The sequence below is a fragment of the Coturnix japonica genome, chromosome 1 (genome assembly GCF_001577835.2).
Source record: "Coturnix japonica isolate 7356 chromosome 1, Coturnix japonica 2.1, whole genome shotgun sequence".
NCBI lineage: Eukaryota > Metazoa > Chordata > Aves > Galliformes > Phasianidae > Coturnix > Coturnix japonica.
In genome coordinates, this window is record NC_029516.1 from 42,989,670 (window position 1) to 43,012,969 (window position 23,300).

Below are 23,300 nucleotides of genomic sequence, written 5' to 3' on the forward strand. Positions count from 1 at the left end.
CCAAAATATTGTCTCATTATAAACGTGCGGTCCCTGAGACTGATGCTCTTTGTAGGAACTCCTTTCTGGGTCCCCCATAGATATGTCACACAAGAAACATCATACAACATGTTGGAGGCAGATATAACGTCAGCTTGGTCTCAGTTGCAGTGAAATCACAGGAAAACCTAGGGGATCTATAGGACACATTTCCAAACTTCACAGTGAGGAAGATCCTAAAACACTATTAAGGAGAACAGAGACAATAAAGCCAATCTCGAACATTCTTCAAGCAGACAAGATAGGAGCCAGCCCTTACCAACTGGGGGCAGAAGTACAGGAAGACGATCTCAGCAAGCAGTGTCACTTTCCTCCATTTCTACATAGGGTTGATTTGTTTGTGTTTTTAAATCCTTCTGACAGTGTTGCTTTGAATATGTTACCCTTCCTCTAGCCAGAGAGAATGCTGTCTGCTGCATCATCTAGCACAGGCCAATGCAAGACGATATCCACCAGGAAGACTGCACCTCTCATTTCAAAAGCAACAGAATGGAACTCCAGCGGGTGAGTAGTGAGGAGGTATTTCAGGCTTAGGCACCTCCAGAAGCGTATCTCTTCATTCCATTTCTACAGCTGGAATGCCACTGATGAGCAAATGCTTGAAAGATGGTGACATCTCCCCCAAACCCATAGTGATGTTGTAACATATGACTACCGTGTTCAGTTTTGGGCACCGTGGTACAGAAAGGACACTGAGGTGCTGGAGCAGGTCCAAAGAAGAGCAACAAGGCTTGTGAAGGGCTTGGAGAATATGGCCTATGAGGAGAGACTGAAGGAACTGGGACTGTTTAATCTGAGGAAAAGTAGGCTGAGGGGAGACCTTATTGCTCTCTTCCCATATCTGAAAGTTGATTGTAGCAAGAGTGGGGTTGATCTCACTGGTGACAGGATGAAGGAAAATGGCCTCAAGTTGCGCTAGAATAAGATTAGGTTGGGTATCAGGAAAAACTTCTTTACAGAAAGGGTTGTTACATACTGCAATAGGCTCCCCAGGGAGGTGGTTGAGTCACCATCCCTGGATATGTTTAAAAACTGTCTGGATGTGGTGCTCAGGGACATGATTTAGTGAAGTTAGTTAGGGTAGTATGGTTAGGCCGTGGTTGGACTTGATGATCTTTAAGGTCTTCTTCAACCTGAGCAGTTCTATGATACTATAGCCACATCTGCTTTATACAGAGCTGTTTTTTCCACAGAGGATGACATAACTACACATCTCGATTCCCTGTTCCTTCTAAACTCAGTTGTTTCACAGGAACATTCAGAGCTCCAAGTCTCTCTTGTCACAAGGAAACCTTCAAAATAAAAATGCTTTGAGCAAAGTAAAAACTCATCTTCCATACGGATTTTTAGTTCTTTTAGAGAGACCTCTGGATTAGTATTGACTGCAGTCCTAACAAAAGATAGTGATTGTAACTTACTACTGTAACATTTCATACTACTTCAAATAAAAAGAAACGCTTTAGGTTTATATGGCCTCCTGTAACAAATGAATAAATAAATATGAGTTGCCTATTTGGGCAGCTGGCCCTGCAAAAATACAATGTGATCATACCAGAATGCAAAACTTCATGGAGGACATTAAAAGGGCCAACCAGAAGAACAACAGCATTTTCCATTAAAACAAACAAATAAAAAATATTAGGGACAACTACTAGTCCCCAAATGGCTTTGTTTTAGTGCCCCATGGTACATCAAGGTAGGGCATGCCCTGCAAATGAGTCATAGGCATGTTGATATGCTTCTAGATCTCCATGTCCCACAAGACAGCAAAACCATCACCAACAATCTTACCCAGATTACACGTGAAACTTAGTATTTTAATACTATTAGGTTTTAGACTCGATGATCTTAAATGTCTTCCAACCTTAATGATTTCATGATTCTAATGATTCCAACATCTATCATACTTATTATACAGTTTTTATATAAAATAGAGAGATGCTTATGAAGAAGTTAACACAGAATATTGTTATTATGAATAAGTAAGAAGTCTGGGATCATATTTGATGAAGTGAGCATGTTATAAGGAAAAACATCATAAAATTCTCTGTGCTTTCCATATATCTACGTGGAATTAACAGTGTAACCAACTTCATGATATGTACACACTCTTCTCTCTGACTCCCCCCCCGCCCCCCCACATGGCATTTGTTTTTTACCCTGGAGTACATTCCTTAGAACAAATTAGTTCACTGCCTAAAAACTGGGTCAAACTGGGAGCAGAAGCCTAGGCAACACAGCCACTTCCCGGCACAACATCCTACGAGCTTTCTTTTTGAGAGATCAGACAGTGTTAAGTAACCGCTACTTCATACAGGAAGAGAGAACAAGAAAACACAGAACATTAAAAGTAAAGGGCAAGAGGAACAGAAATACAATAAAGTGCATGGTTGAGTTCACCAACGTTTTCTGTCACACTGCTTTGCTGAGGCAATCAAACATCACTCTGAGGCAATCTATAGTTGGCTTATTAATACCACAAGCTATTCTTTGAAAAAATGATTTCACTGATTCAGTTTCAATTAAACAAAATACCCTTCCCTTCTCAAAACACACAATTTGAGGTTTGACTTATTATACTTGATAACACGAATTTCAATTCAGTTTAATATTAAATTCTATAAGATAAATGTTATAAAATATGGGACACTTTAATGTAAGAATCCAGAAATACGAGGTTAGCAATATCATGAGTAACTTCACATCACTTCCATTAGAGTATGTACACATACACAATAATATTGTGTAGTTAGATGAATGGTTCAATTTCCCATTTAAAGACTACTAAGTAAGAATTCAGTGAAAAGCAAACGCCACAACAGCAAAGCATTGAAAATCATATGCATAAGTTACAGTCATTATATTTTATTAGGACTACAGTCAATAGTAATCCAGAGGTCTCCCCAAAAGAACTAAAAATCCATACAGAAGATAAACTTTTTGTTCACTCAAAACATTTTATGTTTTGCTTGTGACAAGAGAGGCTTGGAGTTCTGAATGGGCAACTCCACAAGGCATCCAAGAAAAATGGCCAAGAAATGAAAGTAGGAGGAAAAAACACGCTAGAGTACAGGGTAAGAAGCTCTACTAAAAAGGACAGGCTGGTCTTCTGTAAAATGGAATCAACAGATTACAGGAGTTTTAGAGCAGTGCTCCACAAAGGCTACATAGATGCCTTGTCCAGTTTGTTAAACAGAAGCTACAACCTCTGGATTTAATAGAGAAATTATATCAGTCCGAATCATGATTGGGCATGGGATCTCTGTAGAAGTTGTCTATTTTCATCCTTCGGACCTACAAAAACACACTAGAATCAAGCAAGTGTACCTTCTCTTGGTACTTTAAATAAACTTCAATCAAGATGCCACAAAAGCTGCTGTAGACATTAAGTATACACTAAGTGGCTTAAGGTTAGCAGAAATTAGCGTGGGGACCGAAAGAGCAACAACATCTAATACACCCAAAGGATAAGTGGAAATCCAAAGGCACATGAAGGTATTTACTTCACTTACCTGTGAGTGAAATCTGGCTGTCCTAGGGACGTTCTGGTTTTAATGGAGTATTTCACCCAGCACAAAATCATTATCTACACTTCATGGAAGATCTAGAGTGAATTAGTTCTAGCTCCACAGGTTGAGTTAAAATATTTGATAGTTGATAGGTAACATTAAAGTCACTTTCATCAAGTTCTAAGAAAACTGACCGTCTGAGGAAATTAACAGATCTGCAAATGCCTCTGCAGCTACAGCTGACTCTATGATGATGTTAGATAGCAGACATTAAAGAGAATTCATAGAAGTTACTTGGTTTTAAGAGAAAGATATCTTAAAGAAATAGAGATGATGAGAGAAAATTGATGAAAAACTGCCTGGCACATGAGAAGCTTCAAGTACTACTATATATATAAAGAATGAATGGAAAGTAGTTCTAAATATCAACAGGAAATTATGCATGTCCTCATTTTGGGTGCCACATTCATTTCTTGAAATATTAAAGGCAATTTAAAAACAGAGAGGATGAAATATTAATGATGAACACTGCAGAGAAAGTTAATTGCGTACTCATTTATTAAAAAAATGCAGCACAAAAATAAAAAGTTTTGCAGAATAATAATAATAATAATAATAATAATAATAATAATAATAATAATAATAATAATAATGATAATAATAATAATAATAATAATAAAAAGCAATCACGATATGATTTCAGCATGGTGAGGATCTCCATGAACAGACGTTGGACATCATCTTGCAGAGGTGCTTGGAGGCCAAGCTTACAGAGAGCAAGAGGCCATTTGCCTGTTTGGGATCCCTACCCAGAGCTACTGCTCTTGGCTGGCTGCGGGTTACAGAACACAAGACAAGATCATGGCATCACCTATAACCCTACAACTTCAGGTGGGACACTTCAGGTTACTATACATAACTTGAAGCACCTAACTCTTATCAGGGCTTTTGATCTAGCACAGCGTAAAGACAAATCTTCTTTTCCCAACCCACTCACCAGACAAACCACTAATTAAGATCCTGACTCAACACCTAACCCCCCATGCCATGACATCTTACACCATTCCCCTTCTCTCTCCCATGCTGGGGGTTGGGTGCCTGACTATTACATCTGCTTTCTGATATCTTCCAAATAATTGCTTCTATTTCATCACTACACAGATGGGCTTCAGTGTGGACTCCTACTTAAGCTTAATTCCTAAAAACAACTTAATATACTCATCCATTCACTCTAAGTCTCATTCCATACTTTCTCCAATAACAACATTCCCAACAACTCTCGAGTTGCCAGCATATAAATCTCCCCCGAGAGGTATGTGCTGCTCACTGGGTACAGATAGAACAGAAACAGCAGCTGTCATCATCAATAGCTACTATCTAATAATGTGCCACGCACCAAATCTGTTCAGACACAGCCGAGCTCTGCACACAGATGAGGAGCTTATGCTGCATGAATGATAATGATCCTGTAAGTAAAATATCGCTTAATTTATTTCATTCCTGATAAAACTTCACACACACTACTCCACTCACATGTATCACTACTCTGCATGTATCACTTATCATGCATACAAAAGGTCAATAAGATCTGTAACAAGTTTTGTGGACTTGATATGACAACCTTCTACATGACAGACCTTAACATGAATGTTGACTACAGGAAAATACAATCCTTAACACTTTAAGGCATCTGGGAAAGTACATGCAATTTCCATATTGTGAGCAGCAAAAATAACGTGTCATATTCTGAGAATTTGTTGACGTTTGCTAAGTTACATTCCAGTCAAAATACAACATTCTGCTGCTAAAGCCACTTGATGCAAAATAATCTTATAAATTAAAACCAAGAAACAGCAGCGTGGCATAAAAGCATGAGATCATCTGATGCCTTTTGGAAACTGTACCATTGATTTATGTAACTGTAGCAGACTTTTTATTAATGCAAAGTGATCAGATGTTACAACAAACCAGGGTTTTTTTGCTAAGACACGTTCAAAAACTTCAAAAAAAGGAAACAAAAATGGAACCCACAGCTATTCTCTTATACAAATCACATAAAAGCTCCCTGAACCTCCAAGCATCTATTGATTCAAACAAAATAAACATTAAGGTAAAAACGATACATAGCAAATATCAAGTAGCCTGAAGATACACCTGAAAGATTACATTTAGAAATTACATACAAACATATGCTTATATGGGGATTGCAAGGGATCACAAACCAGTCTTGCAAAAAAAGTATAAGGCTTCTTTTGTTTTTAATCATAACTGCACAGAAAGCAACTACTTTTTGCACAACAGTAAGTTTCAAAAGCAAGCAAAAGACAGAAAACCCAATTAACATTTTATAGAGCTCATTTTCGTGCCAACTTTGTATAAATACATACCCCCTCTTACATTTAATCTACAAAGGTGGGAGAGGGGAAGTTACCTGAGGGCAAGGTATTCAGACAAAAGGCCCCTATTCCTGATGAAAGCAAGTGGTCAGTTGCCACAGTTTCTGAGAAGCTTCTGGTGCTCATTTTGGTAGTAAGGATATTCACAGCAAACCCATCTCCACCAGAGCCAGCAGGGATCGCTGCAGGGAACGGGACACAGGGGACACACAAGGGATCAAGTTCAAAGGGGAAAAAGGAGTGATACAATAATGTAAGAGATTTGTCGCTGAAGAGAACTGCAGTCACAACAGTTTGTTATACATTATGACATTAAATAACTGAAAAGAGCTTTGTGAAGCACTGGATTCCCACGAGAATATCCCTTGCTGCCTGATACTACGATATTGCAGCTGTATTTAAATGAACGGCTTATGTAGAAAACTTCAGTCATGCAGGAAAGATCTACATAATACAACAAAGTAGTTTCAGAGATACTCAGCCTATTTGTAATGTGAGAAAGCAGACATCCTGGACTTTTAGTATATTTTGAAGTGAGATAGAACTTTGTTGTTTTGCCTAACCTGAGATTTCCACATCAATTGATCCATTCAGCGTCTCCATTACACGTATTTAAAGGTCGCACTTCAGAAACATGACTCTACAGAGGTAATGGAACTCCATTGGATACTCCACACTGCAAAGCTTGGGAGTACTGAAAGCCACAGCCCGAGTGTGAGCTCTTCTTACATTCCTCTCCTGTTTCCTCTAATGACGAGACAATGGAATGAAAGAGGTCTGAACTTTGGTTAGCACCAGCTTGCAAAGGCATGCAATGAAACTATAGGAGCTACTGATCGAGAAACCTGGGTGTCCCTGCAACCTGCCAAAAACTACGTATCTCTCATGTAATCAGTTGTTAGTAACTATTCTCACAGTGAGATCTATGAAACAAATCATTTTGGGTAAGCGCTTCTAATGCTATTAGTGTTCTATCAGCGACCTGACATCCTCTGTCCAGTCTGCTTGTACAAGAGAACTGCAATTACAATGACATACACTTGAACAATAAACTGCTGAGTGCAAGATGCTTAAGTGTATAGTTAAAGGTATAGTAAACCTATCGTGAAAATGGCTTCAAAGATCAAATACAATACAAGCAAAATGCTACTAATTAATTCATGGTGGTTGTGTAGATGTATTAATTTTTAATATGCATACAGAAGAGCTGTCTGACAAACAAAACTTCAGCACAACTTTAAGAGAACAAACAAAATGTGGGCAGAATCAACATCCAAATTTATAATGAACTGGCAAAAATAAGGTAAACCAAAGTGAAAATGAGAAGGAATTGGGAATTAAGGAAATACAGAACAAATTTTGTAACTTTCTCCTAGTTTTCTCCTGCCATTTCAAGCAGTTCTTCCTTACTACCTGTTGTGTTCTTTTTCAGACTTGATTCTTACATTACTTGCAGCTTGTGCTTGCCATAAACACCACGCTAAAGCTTTCCATAAGCATTCAGATTAAATATAGACTTATTCCGAACAATGTCGATTGTTCCACTTACAGTGTGTTGTGAAGTTTTTCCACATCCTACCTAAGCCAATAAAGTCAGTCATGTAGAAACACACCCTGCAAGTACTTCAGTAAAAGCAGGGAGAGAACCTGATTGATGCTTATACTAGGAAAAATGCACACTTTCATGTTCTTTGGCTGGCTAAAAAAAGAAAACAAATAAAGCTTAACTTCTACCAAACTATATGGACACAGAAATGGAATACTCAGAAGTGTGAAACTGAGCATAAAGTGCACACTTCTTATGCTAGTAGAGTAAGTTGGAAGTTTAAGGGATTTCCAAACAACTGTGGGTAATTATTTACAGAAAGGAAATAGTCCACTCTGGCCAAATAAATACACGGCTAAGTTGTGAAATGAATAACCTCCAGATTCTTCGAGTGACAACATGCCCCACTAAGCAGGGATGTCTCTTACCCATGAAAACATGTAACATCACACAGTTAAGATTTCGCATGTTTCAGTTCAGCATGGAAGAGCCCGACAACACAAGCAAGTGTTCTCAACATTGCATAGCAAGCCCTTAGCTGCTACGTTTCATTCCCACCTTGGTAAAGGGTAATGCCATTACTCAGATCTACTTGCTTAATTTTAGGGCAGGTATGTTAGGAACCAAAGGCATTCCACCATCCATGTTCACGGAAGAACAAAACCAAGCAACCTAATGCAATAAGGAGCAGTCAAGTACTCAAGATATCTAGCTTCCAAATGACAAACTCACCTCTTCAGCTTAGTAAACAGTGGTTAGTTTCATACTCTACACCAAGCACTACATAATCTGAAGAATAAAAGGAAAATGTACTTTGTTCCCCTCTGCATTCTTTCTCCTCATCTTCTTCCACAGTCTTGGATTAACACACATTGAAGGCAAAGAACAGAACATCTTATATTTCCAAAGATTTTTTAAAGACAGTGAGAAAACTGAAAACTCATCACTAGATCTTGACATAAGATACAGATTTGTTAAAAACAAAGTTCTGTGAACCTTCATTGTTTCTAAGCTGTAATATGGTACTAAAAGAACCTTCTACAAAGCTAAGTTACTTAGATATCAAAACTTTCCCTGTATGTTGCCTGGGGTTGTTGCCTGAAGTGCAGGACCCAGCACTTGGTCTTGTTGAACTTCATGCTATTGGCTTCAGTCCATCAATTCATCCTACCCAGATCCCTCTGCAGGGTAAAGCTGTTTCACAATCCCCATGTCCATCCATCCATCTACAAGAACTGTAAACTGCTAAATGGAAATACACAACTGAATGACAACAAAATATGCTTTTAACTTCACATAGACAGTATCCAGACAGCTGTAGGAAAGCCGAAAAGCATTGACACATAATGGCCGGTACTGCAGCAACCTCCACTATAAATACTGCTTACTCAATGTTCCATGGGGAAGGGCTGGCTGATATGCTATCCAGAGGTCACTTCCAACCTCAACCATTCCATGATTTGTTACAATAAAGTGCAAGTACTGAACTGTAATTGGAGGTAGAAGTTCACATCTTCTATTTGTCCTCTGCAGTAAAAACTATACTTGGCTTTGCTCAAAGAGGAACTGAATCACCAGGAATGGAATAAAAAGAAAGGAAACAAAGATGAAAGTAAATCTGGATAACTGGACAATTCTTTTCCACTCTTCCTCTATTTATAGAGGAATATCTATAGGTGGACTTTTACCAGGACATGTCAATCCTGACACTAACACCTGCCTTGCTGAAGGCAGCAGAAGGGCATCAATTTTGAGGAACTATGAGAACTGCAGAGCAGGAACCAGTGACAGAATCTGAAGTGAAAGCGCCCTTTGTCACCCCCTGTGTTACAGGAACTTCCTGACATCTTTTGCTCTAGACTGAAATAAAACAGTTCACGAAGCACTTCCTTATAATACTAAAGGAAAACCCGAAATAAAGAACAAGGTTATCTCTTTGGTTCAACAAATCCTCGAAATTTAAGAGTCCACCTGAATTAGTTCTCTGAGCATCTTGTGCAATCACTGAAGCACAAGTTCTGCAAGAAGGAAGATATTATCTCATCCCAGGATTAAGAACACCCATAATAAGGGCGTTAATAATAAGGTCTGTGTTTTACTACTTTAATGTTGTGCAGTGCGGCTCAGGAGCCTCAGTTTCAAACTGCAAACCTCAGATCGTTAGATATACCCCACAAGCCTTTTAAAAATGCCAAAAGTCACAGCAATCAATTACAGCAGTCTCACTCAATCAACATCATCACATCCCACACGAAAACACACAGATTCATCAATATCTTAAAAATAAATAAATTTTAAAAAAATAATAATCTGCTGATTTGAAAGCTGCTTGTTTCACAAACCAGGCAAGAAGCAGCTCGAGTTACTCATGCCCGGTTATGAGGCATGTTTTGGCACTGAGATCAACTCACTTCGCAGCTCCCTTTGCTCTCCATACAAGCACTACGGGAAGTGAACTAAGTCAACCAATTAAGTGCAGTGATTTCAGGCACACTCCTGATTCCAGGCAGGAATCTCCTCTCACTCCAGGCAGATGACATCTTAGCGCTGCATTTCCATTCTCACAGCGCTCAGTTATGGTCTTCTGAAAGGATTTTCTCATTGACATTCCCAGCTATAAAAACCTCAAGAACAGGCTGGAGGAAATACATTATATTATTACTGCTTGATGTAATGCCTTTAAGAGACAGGTAGCAAACAATTTAGAATGAGAATTTCATTTTCTCTAGGCACCATTGATAGATGTGTCAAATGACAACTGCTGTATTTGCTTTGGATCTCGATTAGCATCGATGAAAAACACCCATCACAAATACTGCATGGAATTAGAATAAAACACCTTGCAATACTGCATGGAATTAGAATGAAACAATTAGAAAAACATAAGCAAAGCAGCATGGCAACAACTTTTCAGGTAGCAGTTCATTTATAAAAGTAAATCCTGAGCAATAACACTGCAGTATGAGGTATAGATGAGGCTGTTGCTTTATACAAAATGGAAGAGATTTCATGATGTCGTTTTAAAACTGCGTACTCGGTGTATTTTGCAGAGTTTCCCAACTTTCACTCCCAGCCACACAATGTCACAGCGTTACCATCACCATTTCTCCTCTCGAGCAGGAGGCCCGTGCAATACGCTCCCCGGTAGACTCACGAGCGCTCTCACCGCTCCGTGCAGCGCCACGGACCCTCGGATGGTAACAACCATCCGGCCTCACCCAGCCCAAACTCGGCTGTGCCAGCACAGCTCTGCGGGGCCGCCTGCCCCGCTCCCGGTGCCTGGCGGACCGTCACGCTCCGTGCGGCACTGCCTGCGCGATCAGCCGGGGTCTGTCTCCCTTTAGCGCCAGGCGAGCCGGGCCGCCTCCTGCCGGGGGGCAGCGGCCGTTTCCACGCGTGTCACGGCGGGACAGCCCCACGCACGGCCCATACACGCCGCACCGGGCCGTATCCCCGCCGCTGCTCCCCCGCGCACCTCAGCCCACCCCGGCGCCGAGCTGACCTGGAGAGATGCTTCAGGATCTGCTTCTTGATGATCCCCGCCATGGCGCCCGCCGGCACGCACCGCTCACCACGACCGGCCCGGAGCGGGGACGCACCTCATCCCTCCGCCTCCCCCAGCCCGAGCCAGGGAGATCGCGGGGAGCGGAGTAGCCGCTGCCGCCACTCACGCTCGCTCGGTGCCCACCGCCATCTTGGCTGCACCATCGCCTAGTGACGGGGGGCGGGACGGAGCCACCGCCCCGCGCGGGGAGAGGCGGACCCCGCTCTGTTACCGCCGCCCCCCGGTGCCCGCAGCCCCTGTCCCCCGCACTGCCGCCCATTCATTGAGTCAGTAAGGTCAGACGTGGCTGCTGAGATCACCTATTCCGACCGTCAGCCCGTCCCGACCGTGTCCAGCCCCTCAGTGCCACATCTGCATGTTTCTCCAACACCCCCAGGAGCAGTGACTCCTTTCTGGGCAGCCTGCTCCAGTGCAGCACCACTCCTGAGATTTTCCTAATATCCAACCCTGCCACAACTTGAGGCCATTCCCTCTCATCCTATCACTCTGACCCCCAACTCACCAACGACCTCGTTTCAGGTTCTTATAGAGAGCAATGAGGTTTCCTCCTCAACTCCAGAATGAACAACCCTATTTCCCTCAGCCGCTCATCATCAGACTTGTGCTCCAGACCCTTCCTGGCTTCACTGCCCTACACTGGACACACTCCAGGGCCTCCATGTCTTTCTTGTATTGAGGGGTCCAAAAATGAACACAGCACTTGAGGTGCGGCCTCACCAGAGCTGAGTACAGAGGGACGGTCACCTCCCTGCTCCTGCTGGCTGCACTATTGCTGATACAAGGCAGGATGCCATTGGCTTTCTTGGCCACCTGGGCACACTGCTGGCTCATGCTCTCCCCCACTGATGATGAGATGGTAGACTAAGAAGGCATTTATTTCTCTGTGCCTCAGTTGCAGCCTCTCCCTCTGCTGCCCTGTGGAGCACGTCTCCTGCAGGCCATGCGAGCTGCCCCTCACCTACTGCACCCAGAAAGTTCACTCACAGAAACCACGTTTGAAGTTGCTTTAAATTTACCGGATAAACTCCAGTATTCCCTCACTTTTGCAGTACGTTTGCTTTGTTAAGCCCAGTAAGATATTTATTCTTTTTATACCTTATGTAGCAGAAATGCTAAGCAGTGATTGAGCACCTGGCAGGAATCACAGAATCACACAGAATCACAGAATGACCCGGGTTGGAAGGGACCTCAAGGATCATGTAGTTCCAACCCCCCTGCCTAGCAGGGCCACCAAACATGCACCTTTACTAGATCAGGTTGCCCAGGGCCCCGTCCAGCCTGGTCTTGAACACCTCCAAGGACGGGGCATCCACAACCTCCCTGGGCAGCCTGTTCCAGGACCTAACCACTCTCCTAGTGAAGAACTTCCCCCTAACATCCAACCTAAATCTTCCCTCTTTTAACTTAAAACCATTTCCCCATGTCCTGCTATTGTCAGCCCTTTCGAAGAGTTTACTCCCCTCCTGGGAGTAAGTTCCCTTCAAGTATTGAAAGGCTGCAATGAGGTCACCCCGCAACCTTCTCTTCTCCAGGCTGAACAAACCCAACTCCCTCAGCCTGTCCTCACAGGGGAGGTGCTCCAGCCCCCTGATCATCTTCGTGGCCCTCCTCTGGACCCTTTCCAAAATCTCCATGTCTTTTTTGTACTGAGGGCTCCACACCTGGACACAGTACTCCAGATGGGGCCTCACAAGAGCAGAGTAGAGAGGGACAATCACCTCCCTATCCCTGCTGACCACCCCTCTCCTGATGGAGCCCAGGATCCCATTTGCTTTCCAGGCTGCCAGAGCGCACTGCTGGCTCATGTTGAGTCTCTCGTCCATCAGGAGCCCCAGGTCCTTCTCTGCCGAGCTGCTCTCAAGGACAACTCCTCCCAGCCTGTACAGGTGCCTGGGGTTCTTCCGGCCCAAGTGCAAAACCTTGCACTTTGCCGTGTTGAACCTCATTATGTTCACCCGAGCCCAGCTTTCCAGCCTTTCGAGGTCCCTCTGAATGGCATCTGTTCCCTCCACCGTATCAACTGCACCACTCAGCTTGGTGTCATCAGCAAACTTGCTGAGGGTGCACTCCATTCCCTCATCGATGTCATTAATAAAGATGTTAAAGAGCACCGGTCCCAAGACAGACCCTTGAGGGACGCCGCTCGTTACCGGCCTCCACCTGGACATAGAGCCATTGACCACCACCCTCTGTCTGCGGCCTTTCAACTAATTGCTTATCCATCGAGTTGTCCACCCATCAAATCCACTTCCCTCCAATTTGGAGATGAGGATGTGATGGGGGACCATGTCAAAGGCCTTGCTCAGGTCCAGGTCAATGACATCGGTCGCCTTCCCTTCGTCCACCAACGCCGTCACTCCATCATAGAAGGCCACAAGATTAGTTAAGCATGACCTTCCCAATTAAGCATGACCTTCCTACCCTGAATGTAATGCAGGCCATTCAATGATAGCGTGACCGATAGAGCAGGAGCTGTTGCCCACATATCGCTCTGCCCGCCGCAGCCGCCAGGGGGCGCTGTGCTGATCCGCAGAGCTGGAGAAGGCGGAGTTGGGAGCGGATCCGACGCATGCGCACTGCGGCTGCCAGGGGCGGCGGGGCGGGCCGAGCGCTTCCGGGTGGCGTCTGGCCAATCGCCGGGCTCGGCAGCACATCGAGCGTCCGGTATTAGAGGCGGGAGCAGTTCCGGAGGCGGCACCGCGGTTCTCCTGCGTCCCGGCCGGCAACGCGCCCGCGCGCTGCACCTCCGCTCTATGGTAACCATAACGATCCACGGCGGTGGCGGATCAATACTGGGACGGCGGCGGCCGTGGCGCCGTGGGGAGCATGGCGACGCTGGTGCTGGATAACGGCGCCTACAACGCCAAGATCGGCTACAGCCACGCGCACGTCAGGTGAGGTTGTTGGGCGGCGCTGGAGCCGTGCCTTGCTTTACGATCGCTCCCCGTGGGCGACTCAATCCCTCCGGTTCCCCGCCGCCGCGCTGCCCGGCCCCGCCCCTACGGCCGCTGTGGGCCCCGCCTCTATAGTGCGGCCGGACACGCCCCTTCCGCCACCCTGTGAGTTACAGGGTGTCTGAGGTCGGATGGCGCCTCGTAGCTCAGCCAGTTCCGGCTGTCCAGGGCCGCCACACACCTCAGAGCCCTGTCCAGCCTGGCCCTGAACGCCTGCAGGGATGGGGTACCCGCAGCTGTGCCATTAAGAGTACCTGCCATTAAGAGTACCATAAGAGTAACTGCAGTATTTTCTCGGTGTCCTGTATTGATAAACACCTTAAATACAACGCAGAGCTACAAATATTTTGTTGAAGACACGCTACTGTGAAAGTGACATGGGAAGTCAACTTGTGTCTTACGTTGGGATGTGTAGAAAATGCTTGTGTTTCTTCCAGCGTCATCCCCAACTGCCAGTTCAGATCCAAGACCGCACGCTTGAAAACCTTCACGGCAAATCAATTAGATGAAATCAAAGACCCATCCGGCCTCTTCTATATTCTCCCTTTTCAGAAAGTGAGTAAATGAACCCCAGTCTAGCACTGCAACCACTGCTTAGTGGAATGTGTTTCACACTACAGGCCACATCTGCAGGGTATATAACATGGTATCATAGACATCCCAACTCGACAATGTACTCCTTTCTGTCAAAGAGAATAATGTGTATAGGAGCCTACCTTCTTTTTGTAAGGTTGTAGTTAACATATCAATGGAAGATCACAGAATCACAGAATTATCAAGGTTGGAAAAGACCTAGTGATCATCTAGTCCAACCACTACCAATACTTCCCTGCTAAATCATATTCATCAACACCACATCCAAACGTTTCTTGAACTCTCCCATGGTCAGTGACTCCACCACCTCCCTGGGCAGTGCATTCCAATGCCTAACTACCCTTTCCGAGAAGTAATACTTCCTAATGTTCAGCCTGAATCTCCCCTGGCGCAGCTTAAAACCATTCCCTCTAGTTCTATCATTGATTACATGAGAGATCATCGATTACACGAGAGAATAAAGATGATAGTAATGTTCTTTTTTCTTATGTAACATCTATTCCTTGGCATTTTTACTCTCAAATCTCCATTTGTGCTGCTTGCCTATCAGGCTTTTTTTCGTATCTTTAGATCTCTGCTAATTGTTTATTAAAAATAAAGTAAAATTGTATTTTTTTCTAATAGTTGTGTCAGATGTAAATGTATTTTCTAATCAATTATTTTTTCCCCCCAAATTTCTACAGGGTTATTTGGTAAACTGGGATGTCCAGAGACAAGTTTGGGATTATCTATTTGGAAAAGAAATGTACCAAGTAAGACCCTCCTTTGTTTATTTGTTTGGTTAACCATCAATTTCTATCAGTTTTATACTCAATGGTTGATTTACTGTAAACACAGCAACTATTAAATAAAACTGTTGAGCTTAGTTTTCTCCTTGTAAATGACTTCTATTAGAAATCACGGGCATTTTCTTATTATTATCTGTTTTTAATGAGGAAAATAGTGACTTTGAGCTTTGGGGTAGGAGTTTGAAAAGCATTTGACGTTTTCAGTTTTGTGTGTATCCATACTGAGTACGATCTACGTATGTTAAATTCATGTCACTCTAAAGAAGAGTACAAGTTAGTAAAAAAAAGGAAGTCATCATAGGCAGATACAGTGTGGTTTAGAGATTAAGGAACTGTTGATGTAAAGGAGAATTACGAACTAGGTCAGTTGGCCAAATTCCATGAATTAACTATAGCTTTGGCTGTTTTCTGCCAACTGTATGATTAAAACATAAAGATCTGAAATGTAATTTTTCTAATTTGTGATGCCAGCTGGATTTAGCCCAAGAAGCATTGTAAGGTTGCTCTTGCTGTATTGTTATTTAAGATGAAACTTGGGATGTTTTTGCGATGCCTAAGTGGGAAGAACTGTACTCTGAATGAAACTAATGACCCAAAATGCTTAGTCTCTGGACTTAGAAATACATAGTACCGGATTTTCATATTTAGCTTTCATTTAAATTTTGGGCCTAGAATTCCATTCAGTCACAGTTTCAAGAAGAATTTTTTGGTTTTCTTACTCCTTTCCTGTGAATAAAGGCCTTAGAGAGGAGATAATGCATGTAATATGTTTGGATCTATATGTAGGTATAGTGAAAAAAGCTGTGAAGTTTTCACTGTTGAATTCAAGGAATCAGTACATGTGGAAAGTCCGGGATCTTCTGCTGGTCTGGCTAGAGTTCACTAGTTGTCGTGGAATTTCATGTTGATTAAATGCTGAGCTGTTGAAGAGATGCTTTTCTTTAGTTGGTTGTATCTTACTTGACTATTGTAGAGTTCTTTATGCATATCTCTTTAAAATGCTGCCTTATAATGTTAAGGACGGTAATGGGAGCAGAGTACACAATGAAGGTGCTCCCTTCTTGTATATTTTAACCCATTAATATGTTGAGATCTGTCACTGCTCATAAATTCCTTAAAAAGGAAAAAAAAAAGTAGAACTTAATAAGCCTAGTTTTCTGCTATCAGATGTAGCAAATTATAATCGTGTATCTAAATTTACATAGTTTTCAATTGGTGCAGAACATAGTATAGAGTCACAGAATGGCTTCATTCAGGAAGACCTTAAAGATGATCTGGTTCCAGATCCCTGCGGTGGGCAGGGCTACTGCTCACAGCTCAGATTGCCCAGGGATGAGTGTCCAACCTGGACTTGAACAGTTCCAGGGTTGCAGCATCCATAACTTCTCTGGGCAGTGTGTTCCAGTGCCTCACCACCCTCTGAGTAAATTATTTCCTCCTAACACATGATCTAAATCTCCCCTTTAGTTTAAAACCATTCTGCCTTGTCCTATCACTATCAGATTGTGTAAAAAGTCTGTTTTTCTCCTGTTCGCAAGTTCCCTTTAAATACAGGAGGGCCACAGTGAGGTCTCCCTGAAAGTAATGGCAATTCCTGTGTATTTTTCATAGGTGGATTTTGTAGATACCAATATTATTATCACTGAACCTTATTTTAACTTCAGTTCAATACAAGAATCAATGAATGAAATCCTATTTGAAGAATATCAATTTCAGGCAGTTCTCAGAGTAAATGGTGAGTATATCCCACTTTAATTCACATTTATACATTTGAAAGTTCAGACTTGAAAATAAATAAACATAAATGTGTATATGCATGTGCAGAAATTACTTTATTGTCTTTCTGAGTAATATGATAGTGGTTGTATACAAACTGGAATTCTCCCAGACTACTACTTTAAGAGAATCACACAGAATCACAGAATCACAGAATCACAGAATTACCCGGGTTGGAAGGGACCTCAAGGATCATGTAGCTCCAACCCCCCTGCCCAGCAGGGCCACCAAACATACACCTTTACTAGATCAGGTTGCCCAGGGCCCCGTCCAACCTGGCCTTGAACACCTCCAAGGACGGGGCATCCACAACCTCACTGGGCAGCCTGTTCCAGGACCTAACCACTCTTCTAGTAAAGAACTTTCCCCTAACATCCAACCTAAATCTTCCCTCTTTTAACTTAAAACCATTTCCCCGTGTCCTGCTATTATCAGCCCTTTCGAAGAGTTTACTCCCTTCCTGGGAGTAAGTTCCCTTCAGGTATTGAAAGGCTGCAATGAGGTCACCCCGCAACCTTCTCTTCTCTAGGCTGAACAAACCCAACTCCCTCAGCCTGTCCTCATAGGGGAGGTGCTCCAGCCCCCTGATCATCTTCGTGGCCCTCCTCTGGACCCTTTCCAAAATCTCTATATCTTTTTTGTACTGAGGGCTCCACACCTGGACACAGTACTCCAGATGGGGCCTCACAAGAGCAGAGAGGGACGATCACCTCCCTATCCCTGCTGACCACCCCTCTCCTGATGGAGCCCAGGATCCCATTTGCTTTCCGGGCTGCCAGAGCGCACTGCTGGCTCATGTTAAGTTTCTCATCTATCAGGACCCCTAGGTCTTTTTCTGCCAAGCTGCTCTCAAGGACAACTCCTCCCAGGCTGTACAGGTGCATCATTCCTTTAAGTTCAGTTAAAGGAAACCAAAGAGGAGAGAAAGATGGCAGAGATAATGAATATATTCTGAAATGAGATAGCACCTGAGAAAGACAGCCAAGGGTTTTGTGAAGACTTTCTTCATTTAGGAATGGTGATTTTTATTTTATTGTTTTAATATTTTATTTTTTTTTTGTATTAGCAAATGAAATGCAGCATTGTTGTCATGAAATTTATCATTAAGCATACTTGATCTTAGCACTATCAAAATTAGTTCATGTGTTGGTTGTAGTGTTCTGTACGGAGTACTTGAAAGTCTGGCAAAGGCATTTACAATCTGAAGCACTTTTATATCAGTGTAAGTTCTAAAAGTGCGTGTTCATGTAAATATTGAGTGGGTTTTCTGTCTTTCAGCTGGAGCTCTTAGTGCGCACAGGTATTTCCGGGATAATCCATCTGAGCTGTGTTGTATCATTGTGGATAGTGGATATTCTTTTACGCATATTGTACCATACTGTAGAAGTAAAAAGAAGAAGGAAGCAATTATCAGGTAAACTACATTACATTCTTTTTTTGAAGAACTGTTTGCTATACGTAGAATTATCATAGAATCGTAGAATGACCTGGGTTGGAAAGGACCACAGTGATCATTCAGTTCCAACCCCCTTGACTTGTGCAGGATCATCAGTCACCAGACCAGGCTGACCAGAGCCACATCCAGCCTGGCCTTGAATGCCTCCAGGGATGGGGCATCCACAGCCTCGTTGGCAACCTATTCCAGTGCATCACCATCCTGTGTTAAACTCCTAATATCTAGCCTAGACCTCCCCTGTCTCAGTTTAAACCCCCCTTGTCCTATTATCATCCACCCTTATAAAGATCTCCTTCATAGGGGAGGTGCTCCAGCCTTCTGATCATCTTAGTGGCCCTCCTCTGGACATGCTCCATGAGCTCCGTGTCTTTCTAGTACTGTGGGCCCCAGGCCTAGACACAGAACTCCAGATGGGACCTCACAAGAGCTGAGCAGAGGGGGACAATCACCTCCATCTCTGTGATGAAGTTAACAAAAATCTTTGTGCTACCTTATCTCTGTAGGATTAATGTTGGAGGAAAACTGCTAACCAACCATCTGAAGGAGATAATCTCTTACAGGTAAAGCATGAGACTTGATATAAAATGATCAAGTTTGCAAAGATATTCTTTCTGTGAATTTTAGATTAAATACTGTTTAAAGGGAACTGTTTGCTACAATCAGCTGGCTGCTGTCCTGAGCTTGAAATTGTCACTATAAACACTTAACAGCTTCATTCATCACAGTACCGGGGCTTTTGAAGTTGCTGAAGTAACCTGTATGTTCACAATGGAACAGGTTCTTAAAAGTTTGAGACAGCTGAGTGATAATCTACTGAGACAGCTGTCAAATATGTGCTGCAGTGCCAGATCCCATAGTCTGAAAACTGGTAACCCATCTCCAATAAACAACTGGACAAATAATGCTAAGAATTGTAACTGTTGTCAAACTTAAATTTTGTTTTAAATGGTAGATGTTGTTCATTTTGTTTGTTTTTGCACAGGCAGTTACACGTTATGGATGAAACGCATGTGATTAATCAAGTAAAGGAAGATGTGTGTTATGTGTCTCAAGACTTCTACAAGGACATGGAGATCGCTAAGTACGTATGCAGTGCTATTAAGGGTAAAACTTGGTACTTTTCAGTAATCGATTTGTACAAAGAAATGAAAATATGCTGTTAATTAAAAAAAATCAAGATAAGTCAAAGGAAGTTTTATCAGTATAAAAATGCGGGATTTAGAACTTGTTCTTTATTTTGTTGTATTTTACATTATTTTTCAGATTAAAAGGAGAGGAAAATACTGTCATGGTAGATTATGTTTTGCCAGACTTCAGCACAATCAAAAAAGGATTTTGCAAGGTATTGATGTCAAGAGTTTTCAAATAGTTTTTGGGCTGTTTTCCTTTGCACAAGTCTGTTCCTGTTTGTTTAAAGGCCTTTCTCTGCTCTAATACTGCATTGTAACTTCTTTATCTTCTATGCTTTAGTAGGTAGAATTTTTAAAATGCCAACAATCCTGAGCTGTGTTACTTGGCAGTATCAAATCCTTAGCTCAGATGCTTGTAGGCATATTGTTTGTGGTATGAAAACTGAACGATGGCGAAGGCACCATCTCTTCTTTATTGTAGTAGAAAAATGCCAAGATACGTTGTCATCTATTTTTGTGATACAATTATGTTGCAGTTTCTCATGAAGATTCCATACACTTTGTATCTGCTGCTTAAAAACAAGATTTCATCTAGCTTACATTCTTCCTGAAGCATGTTCCTTTATAGTAATTCACATGTACTAATACTAACTTGTAGTATACATACAAATGTAATCAGCAAGAGAAAATGACCTGCTATCCTCAGATTTCTGGTTGCCATCAGTGCAACAGTGTGTTGAATTTGGTTGCAACCACTGTGGAATATATGGCTTACCACTATAGTACACAAAAACAATTAGCTGAATGCTCCTGAATATAACTTCTTTCCTAAAACAATGTTTACTATTCTGTCTTTAATTTAGCCAAGGGAAGAGATGGTGCTCAGTGGAAAATACAAAACTGGTGAACAAATACTTCGCCTAACAAATGAACGATTTGCGGTTCCAGAAATACTCTTCCATCCTTCAGATATTGGTATCCAAGAGATGGGAATTCCTGAAGCCATTGTTGATTCTATTCAGAATTTACCAGAAGGTATCATTTTATACGTATTTTGGAAGTTGTTACTTTATTTTAAATTTGTTCTAGCACCCAAAGAGCCATAAGAAGCAAAATACTCTCAATGTGTCAGGTAGGCTGTTCTGTCTTTTGGCATGTATCATATAGCCTGGAAGTGATTGTTGTCTGTATGATGCCCACTTACCCAAACACAGCTTTGTGGTAGTTCCTAGATTGGCTTCTACTTTTGCTTCACGCACAAAATGACCCGGGTTGGAAGGGACCTCAAGGATCATGAAGCTCCAACCTCCCTGCCTGGCAGGGCTTCATCACTGTGTACTGTATTGCTAATGTGATCTACCTGTCTTAGATGATGGGATATACTTAAATTTTTCTTCAGTGAAAGAAAATTCAACCTGGCCAAATTTAGTCTTCTAAGCATCAAAGCCTAAAACCTTTCTGACTGCTGTGTTGGACAGAATTAATATCGGTGCTTTCATGTTATGGATTATATAGATGTAGTTAATTTTACCACTACTACAAGGATTTTCATAGGTTTCGTGATGCCATATAAGGATGGAGGTGTTGAGACTATGAAATGGTACAGTTTTTAGAGTACAAAATAAAATTCATTTTGAAAGGAGAATGTGTTTGGCAGGCATGAAATCTAATAGGCAATTAAAAGAAAACATGATTTTTAGAAATTAAAGAACAAAGGATGATTGATTAGTTTTATTTTGCAATGGATATAACTGTGATGTTGATGCTAGATTATCACAACTTCTTTATGTATTTCTTAACTCATTTCCAATTCATAACAAAATTGGGGAGGAAAATTGTCATTTCTAAATACATCCTTAGTCTCTGACTCTGGGTTTTATTTATCTTGAAGAGATGCAGCCTCACTTCTTCAAGAACATAGTTCTGACTGGGGGAAACACGCTATTTCCAGGCTTCAGAGATCGAGTGTATTCTGAAGTGCGATGCCTTACTCCAACTGACTACGATGTTTCTGTTGTTCTCCCTGAAAAGTAAGTCCTAAACTGTACTGAACAAACTAGGAGGCAGGACTTCTTTTGCTGATTAAAAGATGCGTAATGTTTATATTAATCCCTTTAAATGAACCAAAATCGTTCAAGAGAAGATTGTTTTAATTTGTCATGTTTTCAGAGAAATTGAATATATTTAGAGACCATCTGCCTGTCTGGTATATTGCCTAATAAAGTTAAGCACTCAAGTGGTTGTTTCCAGGATGAGTGTTATAAATAGATCAGTAAGACCGTAGGCTCTTCAGGAGAAGTGGATACATAAGTATGCATGATTTGAGTTTAGTCCTTTACTTCAAAGAATTATTAGTATATGAATGCTGTTTTGTCAGTTTTAATGTAGGCACTTCAGGGATCTGAAGGAATAATGTCTTTGCAGAGAGCAAATATACGGTACAGGGTAAACAAGTAGTCTTTGGTCATAAAAAAGATTATCTTTACCTTTTGAAGTATTATTAGAGAATGTTTTTTATAGTTACCTGTGCAAAGAAAATACAAAGACATTTCCATTTCCTGCCCCCTTCACACCTGCCTCCCACCTGCCTTAAGAACTGTATTTTAAATGAACTTGCACAAGATTAACAGTGGTTTTGTTCATTTTTCAGCCCTATTACTTACTCTTGGGAAGGCGGGAAGCTCATTTCTGAAAACGATGACTTTGAAGACTTGGTGGTAACCAGAGAAGATTATGAAGAACACGGACACAATATATGTGAAGAGAAATTTGATATTTAAGTAGCATAGTTGGTTATATTGTTATTCCATTGTTTTACTCGGAGTGGAGCTCTGAGCTGTTCTCTGTCAGTTAGGATTGTGTTTTAGCTTTCCTGTATTTCTCTGGGTTGGGAGAAGTTCATTTTCAGAATAAAGTTTTACGAGCCTAATCTTTGCTGACTGCTTTACTGAATAAATGTTACTGTTATGGAACTGTGAATGGATATTGAACAGTTCTTAAAAGGTCACTTCAACTTTGTCCATTCTAAAAATGAATATATGACCCTTGGTTATGATTTATGTCAGTGAATAGTATGAGGAGGATATAATTGAAATGTGACCTCTGCTATTGGTAATATGCATAGACTTTGAGAAAAAGAGCAATTGGAACATTTCCTTCTTAAGAAGAGGTTGGGGTTAGTGGGTTGTGGGGATTTTTATTTATTTTTTAGGAGAGCAATTAAGTTACCTCCTCATTTTTCTGCAATCTACCAGGCTTGTATCTGAGGTGAAGTCTGCAGCTGTGGCCTGGTTACTCGTATCTGTTTAAGCTACATGTAACCCATCTGTGAGCATATGAACTCAGGACACTGTATGAACAGGAACAAAAGATCATGCTACTTTGCCAGACTATTCTGGATAATAAAGGAGCGAATAGCGCAGAGCTGCGTCAGAGGAAGCTGAAGTGAAGTTAGGGACAGGTTCTTCACCTAAGGGCGGTGGGCATGGAACAAGCTGCCCAGAGCAGTGATCACAGCCTCAACCTGTCATAGTTCAAGTGTCTGGAC

The 23,300-nt window shown here is 42.0% G+C and overlaps 2 protein-coding genes across 6 annotated transcripts in view; one reads left to right on the forward strand and one right to left on the reverse strand.

The window, feature by feature from the left end:
* The window catches only part of UHRF1BP1L (UHRF1 binding protein 1 like), a 51,090-nt gene extending 37,361 nt beyond the window's left edge, over positions 1 to 13,729 (reverse strand). For 2 of the 5 annotated variants that reach the window (XM_015859014.2, XM_032444092.1), the window contains exons 1-2: positions 10,993 to 11,219; positions 5,980 to 6,126 (exon numbers count right to left, since the gene is read on the reverse strand). Coding sequence is in view for 2 of the 5 variants with exons in the window: in XM_015859001.2 (XP_015714487.1) it covers positions 13,477 to 13,709 (233 nt within the window). In the remaining 3 variants the exon portion in view is untranslated. Of the gene's footprint in view, positions 1 to 5,979; positions 6,127 to 10,992; positions 11,220 to 13,476 lie in introns of those variants that run through there. The other 3 variants (XR_001554349.2, XM_015859001.2, XM_015859005.2) reach the window with 2 other exon arrangements.
* Positions 13,714 to 22,682, forward strand: ACTR6 (actin related protein 6). The gene is made up of 11 exons (XM_015859048.2): positions 13,714 to 13,949; positions 14,447 to 14,564; positions 15,287 to 15,355; positions 17,003 to 17,126; positions 18,446 to 18,581; positions 19,127 to 19,183; positions 19,606 to 19,704; positions 19,887 to 19,965; positions 20,617 to 20,788; positions 21,645 to 21,783; positions 22,404 to 22,682. Exons 1-11 carry the CDS (start codon positions 13,882 to 13,884, stop codon positions 22,531 to 22,533), a joined length of 1,191 nt encoding a protein of 396 aa, XP_015714534.1. The 5' UTR covers positions 13,714 to 13,881; the 3' UTR covers positions 22,534 to 22,682.
* Positions 22,683 to 23,300: the final 618 nt, after the last annotated feature.